Consider the following 13,204-nt stretch of genomic DNA (forward strand, 5'->3'; position numbering starts at 1 on the left):
TTTGGTAAAAGTAAGGTGAATTCAGATGTGTTAAGGATAAAATCAAACAGTAGTCGATGGGATATAGATGTAGTCAAAAAGTAGAAATGTCAACCAATAAGGCTATCAGAGTAAGTTGTGAAATGTAGGCCATTCCAGATGTTGGGCATAGATCAAGAGTTACAGATCATGGCAGATGTCTAGAATGATGATATCCTCTTTTCAAAAAAAACGTACTATGAGGAGAAAGGGAAGCAAGTGTGAGAAGTCAAAGTACATGAGGTTAATAAGGTGTCATTATCAGGAAAGGATAGAAAATATGGAGAAGACACCAGATGTGAAGAAAGTACCAATAAGATGAGTGATTATAAGTAAATGAATATATTTACCATATTTACATATCATACAAACAAAAAAGTTTCAGCTGTCAGATAAATATGCTTCATGTTTTTCAGTCATGACTGGTGCATTAAAGACATGCTTTGTTAAAGACTGATGTCCAGCTTAAGGTTTTCTGAGTGCATTAGTGTCAGAATTGAGACCATTAACTGACATCTCATTGGTGGTTTAAGTGGGATGAAACCAACTGCTCACTACCATTCTTTATTTCTTAGCACTCAGCCAATTTTCTGTTTATGCTGCCACTACACATTTTATTTCACAGTTTTCAATTTTCACAACAAGCCTCTGGTGCAGCACTTTATCAAATGCCTTTTGAAAGTCTGCATATGCACAACAAGCTCACTTCTTTCATCAACATTTTCTGTTATCTCATCAAAAAATAGGTTTAGTAAACATGATTTGCCTTTAACAAATTGACGCTGGTCTTCTCTAACCAATCCACAATTGTCCGAGTGACTGCAAATTCTGTCCCTGATTATCTTTTCTGAAGGTTTCGCCATTATCAGGATTAAACTGGCCTGAAGTTGCCTGTTTATCCTAACACTCTTTTTGAATAAGGTTGTGACATTTACAGTTCTACAGACATACTACGTTTATGGCCAATACTTCTACTACAATTTCCACTTTTACTTCTCTCAGTAACCTAAAATGCACCCTATCTCGACCAGGTAATTTATCCACCTTAAGTACAGCCCTTCATCAATTTTTAACTCACCTAGTACAACAACCACATTTTCTTTTGCTGAGACTTCAGCAGCACCCTTTTCCTTGGTTAAAAAAAACAACATAAATTACTGATTTAGTACCTCAGCCATGCCTTCTGCCTCCACAGAGAAATTTCTTGTTTTTTGGGTCCTGATCTGTACTACCTCTCCTTTTACTACCTATTTATTATTTATATGCCTGCAGCAATTAAACTTTAAAACCCAAAAGAAATAAAGCAAAATATGTTCAAAATATTGCAAAGCTTCTGTAATAACACCGGTTTGGTATTAAAAAAATGTGGTTTTCCGTCATTTTCCCAGATTATGGCGTATTTCAGATAGCTCAGTGGATTCAAGGTTCTCATCATCCTTGCCCACACTTACCTTGAAATAGGGTTCACTTATCTTAAACAAGGTGTTGAGCAAGTTGACATAAGTCTGCATTCAAACATGATTCAATGCAATGATTCAAAGAAAGTTTTCTTTACACTTGCCAGCTGAAGAGAAACTCATTATTCAAGGTATTACATCATAGGTTAGGTAACACAGAGCTACATTCTGCCAAAATGACAAATAGTCAAGTGCTGTTTCAATGAAATATATATCATACATGAAGGAATAAACCTCTGACTAATATTGTTATAAACACAAGAATAAGACTTTCAAGAATCATTTTACATATGTTAATCTCAAAAATAAACTACACAATTAAGACATGCAGTAACTCTGAAACCATGGAATACTTGGGATGACACAAATATTTGAAGCAAAATTGTTTCTATATAATTCAGAAACAGTGAAGATCCAAATAAGATATCACAATGCTTATTAACAGTTCAACATTCAGTCAATTACATGGAATTGTTTTGAGTTCCATTATCTGATTTCAGAAAGTCCAGTTCAGGTGTTATATTTTACCTTACAGAAGGATAGAGGATAAACATGCCAAATTCTGGATCTACTTTCATTTGTTTGAAAAGAACTAAGCAATTTTGAGGTCAACTCTGACATGAACCAGTTTCCCTAAACCCTGGCAAGAAACCTAATCACTTCACCAGAGTAATTTATTGATCTATTTCATTTTCCATATTCTTAATCTCTAGAGTGTAGGAACTGAAAACCTTGCATTACAGATAAATTAATTTTTTTCTGGATCTTATGGAGATCATGATTTCTATTCACTTAAAAAAAGCTGAACTGTTTCTACTTAAGATAGTTTCTACTTATCCTATAGAATTTTAGTTGGGGCTGCAGAAGTTACATTGATCTCAAACCTGTGGGTTAGGTAAGATAGTTTTAAGCACCAGCTGCTCAATACATCTGCAATATCCCATTATTACAGAAAATTCACCAACTGTAGAGCAAATATAACTAAATTTACTGGATTATCTGAAATCTTTTAAGTTAAAAATGCTCAAATGTTGAGTTGCAAGAATTAAATCTGCAATGATTGTAGGATTTTCTTTTAATTAAAAATGATTTCAATTGATTCAAGTTGACAATAAAGAGAAAATCTCAAATAAGGGCCAAAACAGCCAATTTCAGATCCACCTATTAGTTGGTAGAGTCACCCATTAGTAAAATGTTAAGCAGAAATCTGAAAAGGATGCGTCTTACCGTCATTTGCATCTGGTACAATGAAAATCTGAGCACTTGGGTATACTCCTAATCTGCCCCCCATGGGCATGCTCAATGTGACATTAAAGGTCTCCTCATTTTCATATAAGGAATCATCAATGATGACCACATGACACCACTTTTCAGTTTCATCCTTATCAAAACGGATGACACTCTTGTGATCTTCTGGACGTGTGATATAATCAGAGTATGACAACACACTGGATGGTATAGTTCCAGTCGCAGTGCCTGCAAGAAAGGATCAAAGGATTTCACCTTAAACCATTTAACCAAAGCCATATGGTCCAATAGCTGATTTTCAGTCTCTCAAGAAATGAATGCTTGACAGTTCAATCTTGTTGAACGCTAGATTATTCAATGAGGTAATCTAAACACCATAATGTTCTCACCCAATATCTGACAAGGACAAAATACAACTTTTCAAGTCAAAATAACAATTTAATGATGTTGGGTATCAAGTTTATTCATTTAATAAATATGATCATTGCAAAGTGGTTTAGTTTCCAATGTGATCATATATAATTGCCAGAAACTTAAATTAGAAATAGGGAACTGGGGTGAGCATTCTTCCAGTTATGCTGGTGCTGTATGCAATTCTATCAACTATTTCCCATTTTACTTTTATACCTTGCTCACAGTAACGTCCTCCCTCAGGAACAAGATCAAGTTCCAAGTAATGCTGTCACCACCACAATAACAATCATTTCATAAACAATACCGGTGCCAATCACCGAATTTTAGAAAAGGAGCTTATAATGTGGCCTCACTAACTCGTTGAATATTTAATCAGGATTAATATGAATATGCATCCCTGTTGAAATGCACAATGCCCACTTGGCTAATATGGCTAGGAATATAGAACTTTACATGAACTGACTTCCCTGTGTTGTAGGAAGAGTCATTATGACTGTATAGCAGACAGGGGGAATAAAATGTCAACAGGACTTAAAGGGGGAGCAGTAGGTAGGATGGATAGGAGGGACAATGTGTGATTGTGAAAAGAAGTGCCAGCCTATATGAAAGGAAGAATACCAAATAGAAATGGGGAAAGAGGGGGAGTTTGGAACAGATTTTATCTGAATAATGTATTGGAAAAGCTGCAGTGGGAAAAGGTTGGGCATGATTGTTCCCTCCCAGTAGTCCAAGTTCCACTTTGAAATACTTCACCTTCTAGTGTCCAGGGCCATATTAGATCAGTAATGAAAGTCTACCCCATTCCTTTTGTCCATTAATACACCAGAATGCTTCACATAGCCCCAGTAATAGAATATAGAACAGAACAGCACAGGAACAGGCCCATCAGCCCATCATGTCTGCGCTGATCTTGATTCCAATTTAAACTAAATCGATCTGTCTGCAAATGATTCATATCCCTCCATTCCCTGCATGTTCATACACCTGTCGAAATGCCTCTTAAATGCCACTATCATGTCTGCTTCCACCACCAGCCCCTGGCCGTGCATTCCAGGCACCTACCACTCTCTGTGTATAAAACTTAAATTGGTAAATTTAAATTAGTAAATTGGTTTATTATTGTTACATGTACTAAGGTACAGTGAAGAACTTTGTTTTGCATGCCATCCATACAGATCATTTCATCATATCAGTGCATTGAGGCAGTACAAGGGAAAATAAGAACAGAATGCAGAACGAAGTGCTACAGTTACAGAGGAAGTACAGTGCAGGCAGACAATAAGGTGCAAGGCTATTATGAGGTAGATTGTGTGGTCAAAAGTTCATCTTATCATAGCAGGAGACCATTCAATAGTCTTATAACAGCAGGATAGAAGCTGTCCTTGAGCTTGGTGCTACGTGCTTTCAGGCTTTTGTATCTTCTGCCCAGTGGGAAGGGGGAGAAGAAAAAATGTCTGGGGTGGGTGGGGTCTTTGATTATATTGGCTGCTTTATCGAGGCAGCAAGAAGTGTAGACAGAATTAGTGGAAGGGATGCTGGCTTCTGTGATGTGCTGAGCTGTGTCCACAACTCTGCAGTTTCTTGTGGTCTCGAGCAGAGCAGTTGCAATATTGTGTGATGCACCTGGATAGGATGCTTTCCACGGTGCATCGATAAAATTTGGTGAGGGTGAAAGGGAACATGTCAAATTTCATTAGCCTCCTGAGGAAATAGAGGCACTGGTGTGCTTTCTTGGCCTGCACATCTCCTTTAAACTTTCCCTCTCTCACCTTAAAGTTATGTCCTCTAGTATTTGACATTTCTACCCTGGGGGAAAGACTCTGACCGCCTACCCTATCTGTACCTCTCATAATTTTATAGACTTCTATCAGGGCTCCTCTCAGCCTCTGGTGCTCCAGAGAAAACAATCTAAGTTTGTCCAACTCTCCTTACAGCTAATACTCTCTAATGCAGGCATCATCTTGGTGAACCTCTTTTGTACTCCCTCCAAAACCTCCACATTCTTCTTGGAATGATGTGACCAGAACTGCACACAATACTCCAAATGTGGCCTAACCAAAGTTTTATACAGCTGCAGCTTCCTGACTCTTATACTTACTGCCCTGACCAATGAAGGCAGACATTCCATACGTCTTCTTTACCACCCTATCTATTTGTGTTGGGTAATGCATAGTAATTACAGAATATATTTTAGTGGTGCTCTTTACAAAGTTCTTTTCCATAAGTTAAGAAGAATAATCAGTATCCCAAGTAAACCCTTGCAAAGATGTGTTTTACTGAATAATGCTTCTTTAATCACCTTCTGGGTGCCCTCAGAACTGAGTTGTAGCAACTGTGAGAATTTATTTTTGACCGAAGAATATCTCTATGGAGAAATAAAAGGTGATAACTAGATGATCTGCAGCAACTTATCCTCTTACCTTGTTGAGTGAAACACATAACCATCAGCTCCTGACTTATATCTCCTGTTCTCATCACAGGAATCAACAGCTCTCCAACATCTTCATCAATGGCATAGGAGGATTGGGGGATGAAGACAGTCGACTCTGGAGAGAAGAATACAGATGCTTTTAAGGGGAAACAAAATTGAATGGATGTGGTTAAATTGTTCTTGCATATTAGACCCTTATACACCTCTACAGAGACTGATTACAGTAAAACTCTCATAATCTGGCACCTTTAGGACTTTGGTGGTATTGGAACAGCAGATTTTCCAGATTACCTGGGTGCTATTTCACGTTTAATACACTTTTCTGAAGCTGTTACACAATAAATGAACCTGATGAAATTAAAGGGAGCATGAACAACGGGACCCACTGAGTTTAAAGGGAGCATGGCAACTGGGGCTACTGTGAGTTTAAAAGGAGCCCAGGAAATAGGGCCTCGTAAGTTTAAAGGCAGCATGCTATAACAAGACCCTGATAAGTTTAAAGGGAGCGCAGGAAACGAGCCCCAGTGTGTTTCAGAGGACTATGGGAAACAGGGCTCTGATAAATTTAAAGGGAGCATGGGAACATGGACCTGGTAAATTTAAAAGGATCATGGGAAATGGGGCGCCAGTGAATTTGGAGAGAATGTGGAAACAAAGTCCTTAAACGGAACACTAGAAATGACACCCAGTGAGCAGATGCAGAACCATCAGGATTTCTGAACATTAGGATAGCAGGTTATTGGCGTTTTACTGTGTTTATAATAGGATAAAGATGATTCTTTGACATTCTGTGGACTTCTATTCTTATCTAAATAATTAGAGGTGCAGTGAGAACATCTTCAAATTCTTGGTTGCCACAAACATGAAAGATTATCAATTTGTTTTACCAGGTTTCTACAGATGTTTATATTGGGAGAATTAAGAACTTACCACTCCAAAGTCAAGAAATGTGCATTGACCAAGCTTTTACAAAATATACTTACAGTATTTATTTGATAGAAGTCACTTTGATGACCTTCACTTAAATTTTAATGCTGGCTGGCAGCCTCACTTGTGCACCTCCCACAGTGAAAAGTATGCTTGCTTTTGTTCCAGAAACACACACACACGCACACACAGAGGCTTCTGGCAAATTATCAAAGGAATCCTTTCAATCCCAAATCCAGATTAATCCTTACACTGCAGGCCAGAATAAACTAAATATTTGGGGGTGCTTTGCAATTGACACATTTATATAAACATAAGGGATAATTATAGTTTTCATTATATTAATCAAAGTAACTTGAGAGGCACAAGTACTTTTTAAAAAAGAATCTTTTACGCTTTTTAGGTAGTTGGTTAGTAACACCTGCAAGACCAAGACATTTTATAAGTCACACATTATAAAATTTAGGTTACAGCAGCTGGTGAAATTCCTGAATGTCTGTTGTCCTACAGAGCAATAAGGACAAAAAAAACTACTATTCCAAGGGTGGCAAAAATAAAAGGTCCTTTTTAAAGTTCTTTATGTTGCTGGAAAAATGAAATTATGAATTTTTATACTCATAACCAGACTGAAAAAACTGATCAAATCTACCAATAATTTCCACTCTTTCAGCAGGTTCAAGTCGTTCATCTCTAGCTTCTGCCCTCTACTTGCAATTCCAGTGATAGGATAGTGACCAAAATGCACAATAAGCTCCCACTTCCACCACACTGTTTTCTGTAAGAACTCCATGGCATTCTCACACAAAATGCTGGAGGAACTCAGCAAGTCAGGCACAGCGCTTCACCTGTGAAACCGAGGGTGTCATTTATTGTATTTGGTGCTCCCAGTGTGGCCTCCTCTACACCGGTGAGACCCAACGCAGACTGGGTGACCACTTTGATGAGCACCTTAGCTCCGTCCACCTCAAAAGCAAGGATCTCCCAGTGGCCAGCCACTTCAATTCCACATCCCATTCCCATATTGACATGTCTATCACGGCCTCCTCTATTGCCACGTTGAGGCCAGACGCAGGTTGGAGGAACAACGCCTCACATTCCACGGTGGTATTCTCCACCTTGATGGCTTCAACATCGATTTCTCTAACTTCTGGTAACCCCTCCCCTTTTCCTTCCCTTTGTTTTCCTTCATTCCTGTGCCCCCCTCACCCCTGCTCTTTCCCCTCCCCCTGCCCCCATGACCTGCCCATCTATTCCCCATCTCCTTCCCTTTATTCCATGGTCTACTGCCCTCTCCTACCGGATTCCTTCTTCTTCAGCCCTTTGCATCTTCTACCTATCACCTCTCCATTTCTTCTATCACTCCCTTTCACCCCCCTCCCCCACCCACCTACCTTCCCCACACTCACCTGGACTCACCTATCACCTGCCAGCTCGTGCTCCTCCCCCTCCCCCGACCTTCTTATTCTGACTTCTTCTCTCTTCTTTTCCAGTCCTGATGAAGGGTCTCAACCCAAAACATCAACTGTTTATTTCGCTCCATCAACGCTGCCTGACCTGCTGAGATCCTCCAGCATTTTGTGTGTGTTGCTCCAGATTCCAGCATCTGCAGAATCACTTGTGTCTCCATGGCGTTCTCCCAGTCTTTCCATTTCCACCACACCTATTTACTCGGTGCTACCTTCCATACTAATGGGTCTGGTGTGTTTCTTTGCCCTCAATCAAAGATTCCCCTCTAGAGTGCTGACAGAGTATTTGATTGCATCTATTCCATTTCGCTACACTCTGATCTCACACCTTCCTTTCCTTCCCAAAAATACGACAGGTCTCCATGTCCTCACCTTCCATACCACTAGGCTCCACATTCAATAAATAATCCTCCTATCATTTCAGGCACCTCCAATATAATGCCACCACTTGAAAGATCATTATTTTCCTCTCCTTTCAGCATTCCGCAGGGACACATTAGCTCACTCCTTAACTAGTAGTTCTGTCCCCGACCATGGAGCTTCCTATGATACAACCCATACTATGCTCCAGATACAACCCTTTTTCTGAATTTCATCCAGACCTTTCTCTTTGTTCTATCCTCTGCTTCCTTTTTTAAAACTTGTTTTTATCCTAACTTTTTTCTGGTTTAATGGAAGGATATCAACCTGAGATGTTAATCCAAAAGCAACATTTCAGATTACAGGAAGTAATTAATATTTTGAATGCTTTGTTTTAACCCGAAACGTTAATTCTCTCCCTCGCTACAACTGCTGCCTGACTTGTTGAATATTTTCAATATTTTCTGTTTTTATTTCAAATTTCCAACATCCACCAGAGAAATTGCTTTTAGCGTTAATGAGACTGATAGCAGGATATATGGAGCATACAGGGGAACACTGGAGTCAAGTCTAGGGACATGAAAAAAAAACATGAGAACACAAATGTCAGTGGTGGGGAAATTATTGGAAAATAACCTGAAGGACAAGATAAATGTACATTTGGAAAGGCAGGGATTAATCAAAGATAGTCAGCATGGCTTTGTTAGGGGGTCCAACCAATTTGACTGAATTTTTTGAAGAGGTAACAAAGTGTATTGATGAGGCACTACATGGACCAAGGCAAGTGGCAAAATGGATCCCAAATAGGCTTGGTAATGGGAGGCAATAGGGTGACGGTGGAGGGTTGATTTTGTGATTGGAAGTCTGTGACTAATAGTTCCCCACAGATTTGTTGTGTGGACCCTTACTGTTTGTTATATACATTAATGATTTGGATATGAATGCAGGAGGTATGATCAGTAAGTTTGCAGATGACAAAAAATTTGGTGATGTTGTTGAAAGGAGGAAAATCTTAGGCTACAGGGTGATATTGGTCAATTGGTAAAATGGATAGAACAACGGCAGATGGAATTTAATCCTGATAAATGTGCAGTGATACACTTTGGGAGGACTATGATGATGGGACATATACTGTGAATGGTAGGGCCCTAGGGTGTACATGACCAAGGATCCAGGAAGATTAGAAGGCATACAGGGCTTCATAAGCCAGGGCATAGAATATAAGAGCATGAAGGTAATAGTACAATTTTATAAAATATGGGTTAGGCCATTGAAATTGGTTAAGCTAAAGAAATTAAATTTATATTTTTTGGAGTTTAGAAGAATGAGGGATGATCGTACTGAAACAAATAAGATCCTTACCAAGCAGACAGGGTACATGTTGAGATGTTTCCAGTAATGGGAAAATCTTGAACAAAGAGAGATAGCTACAAGAGAAGTCATATAAAACTGAAGTGCTTTGGAACTTCTTTTCGCAGAGGACAGTGAATCTCTAGAGGTCGCTACCCTGTAGGATTGTGCAGGGTAGATCACTGAGAGTATTTAAAAAGGAAGTAGATAAGTTCTTTGAAAGATCAGGGAATTAAGGACTCTGAGAATCTGTCACAGAAGAGGAGACAAGGCCAGGGACAGAGCAGCAGTAATCATATTGAATAGTGGGGCAGGCATGAGGGGCCAAGTGGCCTACTCCTACTGTTTTCTTATGTTCAAAGCAGGAATACTGTATACAGTACTGGTCACAACACTATAGGAAGGAACATGATTGGACTGGAAGGTATGCAGAGAAGATTCATCAGGATGTTGCTGGGATAGAGACTCTCAGTTTTGAGGAGAGGCTGGTTTTGTTTTCTTTGAAGTGGAGGAGGCTGAGGGGAGATCTGACAGAGGTATACAAAGTTTTGAGGGGCAGACAGTGGGAAACTTTTCCTCTGAGCAAAGGTGTCTAAACCTAGAGAGCATAGGTTTAGCATAAGGGGTAGAGGGGACATTAAGAAGAATATTTTCACCCAGAGGGTGGTTAGAATCTGGAACGTACTGCCTGAATGGGCCATAGAGACAGATACTCTCACAACATTTAAAAAGTATCTAGATAAGCACTTAAATTGCTAAAGCATAGAAGGCTACAGACCAAGTTCTGGTAAATGGGATTAACATTGATGGGTACATGATGGTCAGCATGGACAAGGTGGGCTGAAGGGCCTGTGCCTGCTAAATGATGCTATGACTCCAAATGATAATGGCTGCTGCTGGCTCCTACAGGGATGGTCCCTGACAGCAGAATACAACTGAATTTTTAAACTGCCATCATGGGATTGGTTGGGGGGGGGGGGGGGCGCAGTGTTGCGGGAGAGGAGAAAAAGAAGAGGGTTGATAAGACTTTCAGGAGGTACAGGAGAAGCAGGGATTTGACTGTGTTTATTGGATGACGAAGCCTTTCTTGTTGTGCCTAGGACAACATTGCAGCTCCCACACAATCACAAGAAGTGGCAAACGAGCCAGTTCTTTATCTGGTCAGTCTGCTGCCAGGAATACCACAGCCAGATGCTCTCTTTCACTCACAGTTACAATTAAGTTGCATGCCAGTGATGACATCGGGTTATAGCCTTCATATGTAAATTCAAACATAATCTTTGCCGATGACCTGATTTGCCTTTGTCGAGTTTTAAACAAAAGACTGTTTAAAAAAAATATTAGCAACAGAGTAAAGTTTTTAATTTCATTTTTAGGGACTTGAGTGTCACTGGTAAGTAAAGCCTTTGGGAAGGCGATGGTGAGCTACCTTCTTGAATCACTGGAGTTCTTCTGGTAAAGGTACTCCCACAGTGCAGTTGGGTAAACAGTTCCAAGATTTAAACCCAGTGATATATTTCCAAGTCAGGATGGTGCACATCTTGAAGGGCAACCTGCAGGTGGAGGTGTTCTCAGGCAACTGTTGTGTCCTTGTCCTTCCTGGTGGAGGAGGTTCTTGTTTTGGGAGGTAGTAGGCTGGCTGAGTAACTTCAGTATGTTTTGTCAATGGTGCACTCTACAGCCACTTAGCACTAGTGGTGCAGAGAATGAATGGGGTGCCAATCAAGCAGGCTGCATTGTGTGGATAACATCAAGCTTCTTCACAGTTGTGGAGCTGCACCCATCCAGGCAAGGGAAGAGTATTGCATCACACTCCTGACTTGGGCCTTGTAGATGTCGAAAAGGCCTTGGAGTGTCAAGGGGTGAGTCACTCAACATAGGTCTGACTTGCTCCTGAAGATTTATGTAGCTGATTCAGTTAAGTTTCTGGTCAATGCTGATCCAGGAGATTGATGGGGGTGGAATGGGGGGGGGGGTGGTGGGGGTGTGTGGGGGTAGGCAAGAGGAATGTGGTGATGGTAATGGCATTCAGTGTCAAACGTAGGTGGTTAGACTCTACCTTATTGGAGATGGTCATTGCCTGCACTTCTGAGGTGCAAATGTTATTTTCCTCATATTAGCCCATGCCTGAATGTTGTCCAGGCCAATGTCATGTCATGTAGGCATGGGCTGCTTTATTTGCTGAGAAGCTGCAAATAGAATTGAACGTCATGCAATCATCAGCTGAAGTCCTCACTTCTGACTTCTGACCTTATGATGGAAGGAAGATCACTAATAAAGAGGATGGTTGGGCCTAAGATACTGCCTTGAGGATCTCCTGTAGTAATCTGCTCGGGCTGGGATGACTAACCTCTGACAACCACACCATCTTTCTTTGTGCAAGGTCAGACTCCACCACTAGAGTTTTCTTCCATTGTTGTCCTTTGACATCAGTTTTACCAGGTGCCTTACTGTCATACTTGGTCAAATATTGCCTTGATGTCAAGGACAGTCACTCTCACCTCACTTCTGGAACTCAGCTCTTTGGTACATGTTTGGACCAAGGCCACGATAAAGTCCGGAGCTGAGTGGTCTTGGCAAAACCCAAACTGGGCATCAGTGAGTAGATTACTGTTGAGTAACTGCTGCTTAATAGCATTTTGATGACAGCTTCCATCACTTTACTGATGATTTAGAGTAGATTGATTGGGTGGTAATATTTTTTCCCTGTTTTTTTTTAACAGGACACACCTAGGCAATTTTACACAATGTTGACTTGATACCAAGTGCTGTAATGGTATTGCGACAGATCGACCGGATATGGGTGTTCTTTATTCACAAAATTTTAACCCCTTCCATGACCTTCTGCCAATTATTGGATGAAAAAAAATCAAGGTCAATGAATCAAACTAATCTTGATTAATCTTCTGTTTTCTCAATCATGAACTTTTTACCTAAAATACTTTACTGAGTACAATCCAAAATATCCAAAGCCAATGTCAGCTGGGCAGTTATCACCACACGTTACTCCCAATTATTCTGTGATAATGTCAACTGGCAGTGGTTGAGAGACTGGGTTATCATATTCTCAGTTGAAAACTTAAACCTGTTAGATGATTATTCTTTTTTCTGATTTACAACACATTTACCCCTTTAGCTTTCTACTCGTTTGACCTTTACAATCCTAAATCCTCACTCTAAACAATATACTCCCAAATACATTCTTACTTCAGATAATCCATTCAGTAGGAGTGATGCTATCCACCTATAGATGGGAGAGTATTTTCCTTGGACTGTTAAAACTACACATTGTTGAAGTTTGTGACCTAGAAAATATGTGCCCTGCTTTACATCATGGAGAATATACCAAAGGAAAGGAGTTAACTAAGTGATATTCAAGAAGTTCTCAGTTTTCTATACTAGATTATTGAGCTAATTAACAAAATGTGACAGGCGCTGACTGATCCCACATGTGAACTATTCTGCTGCTTCACATATTATTTGGTATTCACTTAATTAACAAAACTATAGGGATTGTTATTTTTTGCAGCCAA

At 40.0% G+C, this 13,204-nt stretch overlaps 1 protein-coding gene across 1 annotated transcript in view; it reads right to left on the reverse strand.

The window, feature by feature from the left end:
• The window catches only part of LOC127576211 (FRAS1-related extracellular matrix protein 2-like), a 169,577-nt gene that overhangs the window by 90,129 nt on the left and 66,244 nt on the right, over positions 1 to 13,204 (reverse strand). Inside the window, exons 5-6 of the mRNA XM_052026631.1 lie at positions 5,558 to 5,683; positions 2,703 to 2,951 (exon numbers count right to left, since the gene is read on the reverse strand). Of these exons, the coding sequence (XP_051882591.1) occupies positions 2,703 to 2,951; positions 5,558 to 5,683 (375 nt within the window). The remainder of the gene's footprint in view (positions 1 to 2,702; positions 2,952 to 5,557; positions 5,684 to 13,204) is intronic.

The sequence above is a fragment of the Pristis pectinata genome, chromosome 11 (assembly GCF_009764475.1).
Source record: "Pristis pectinata isolate sPriPec2 chromosome 11, sPriPec2.1.pri, whole genome shotgun sequence".
Lineage (NCBI taxonomy): Eukaryota > Metazoa > Chordata > Chondrichthyes > Rhinopristiformes > Pristidae > Pristis > Pristis pectinata.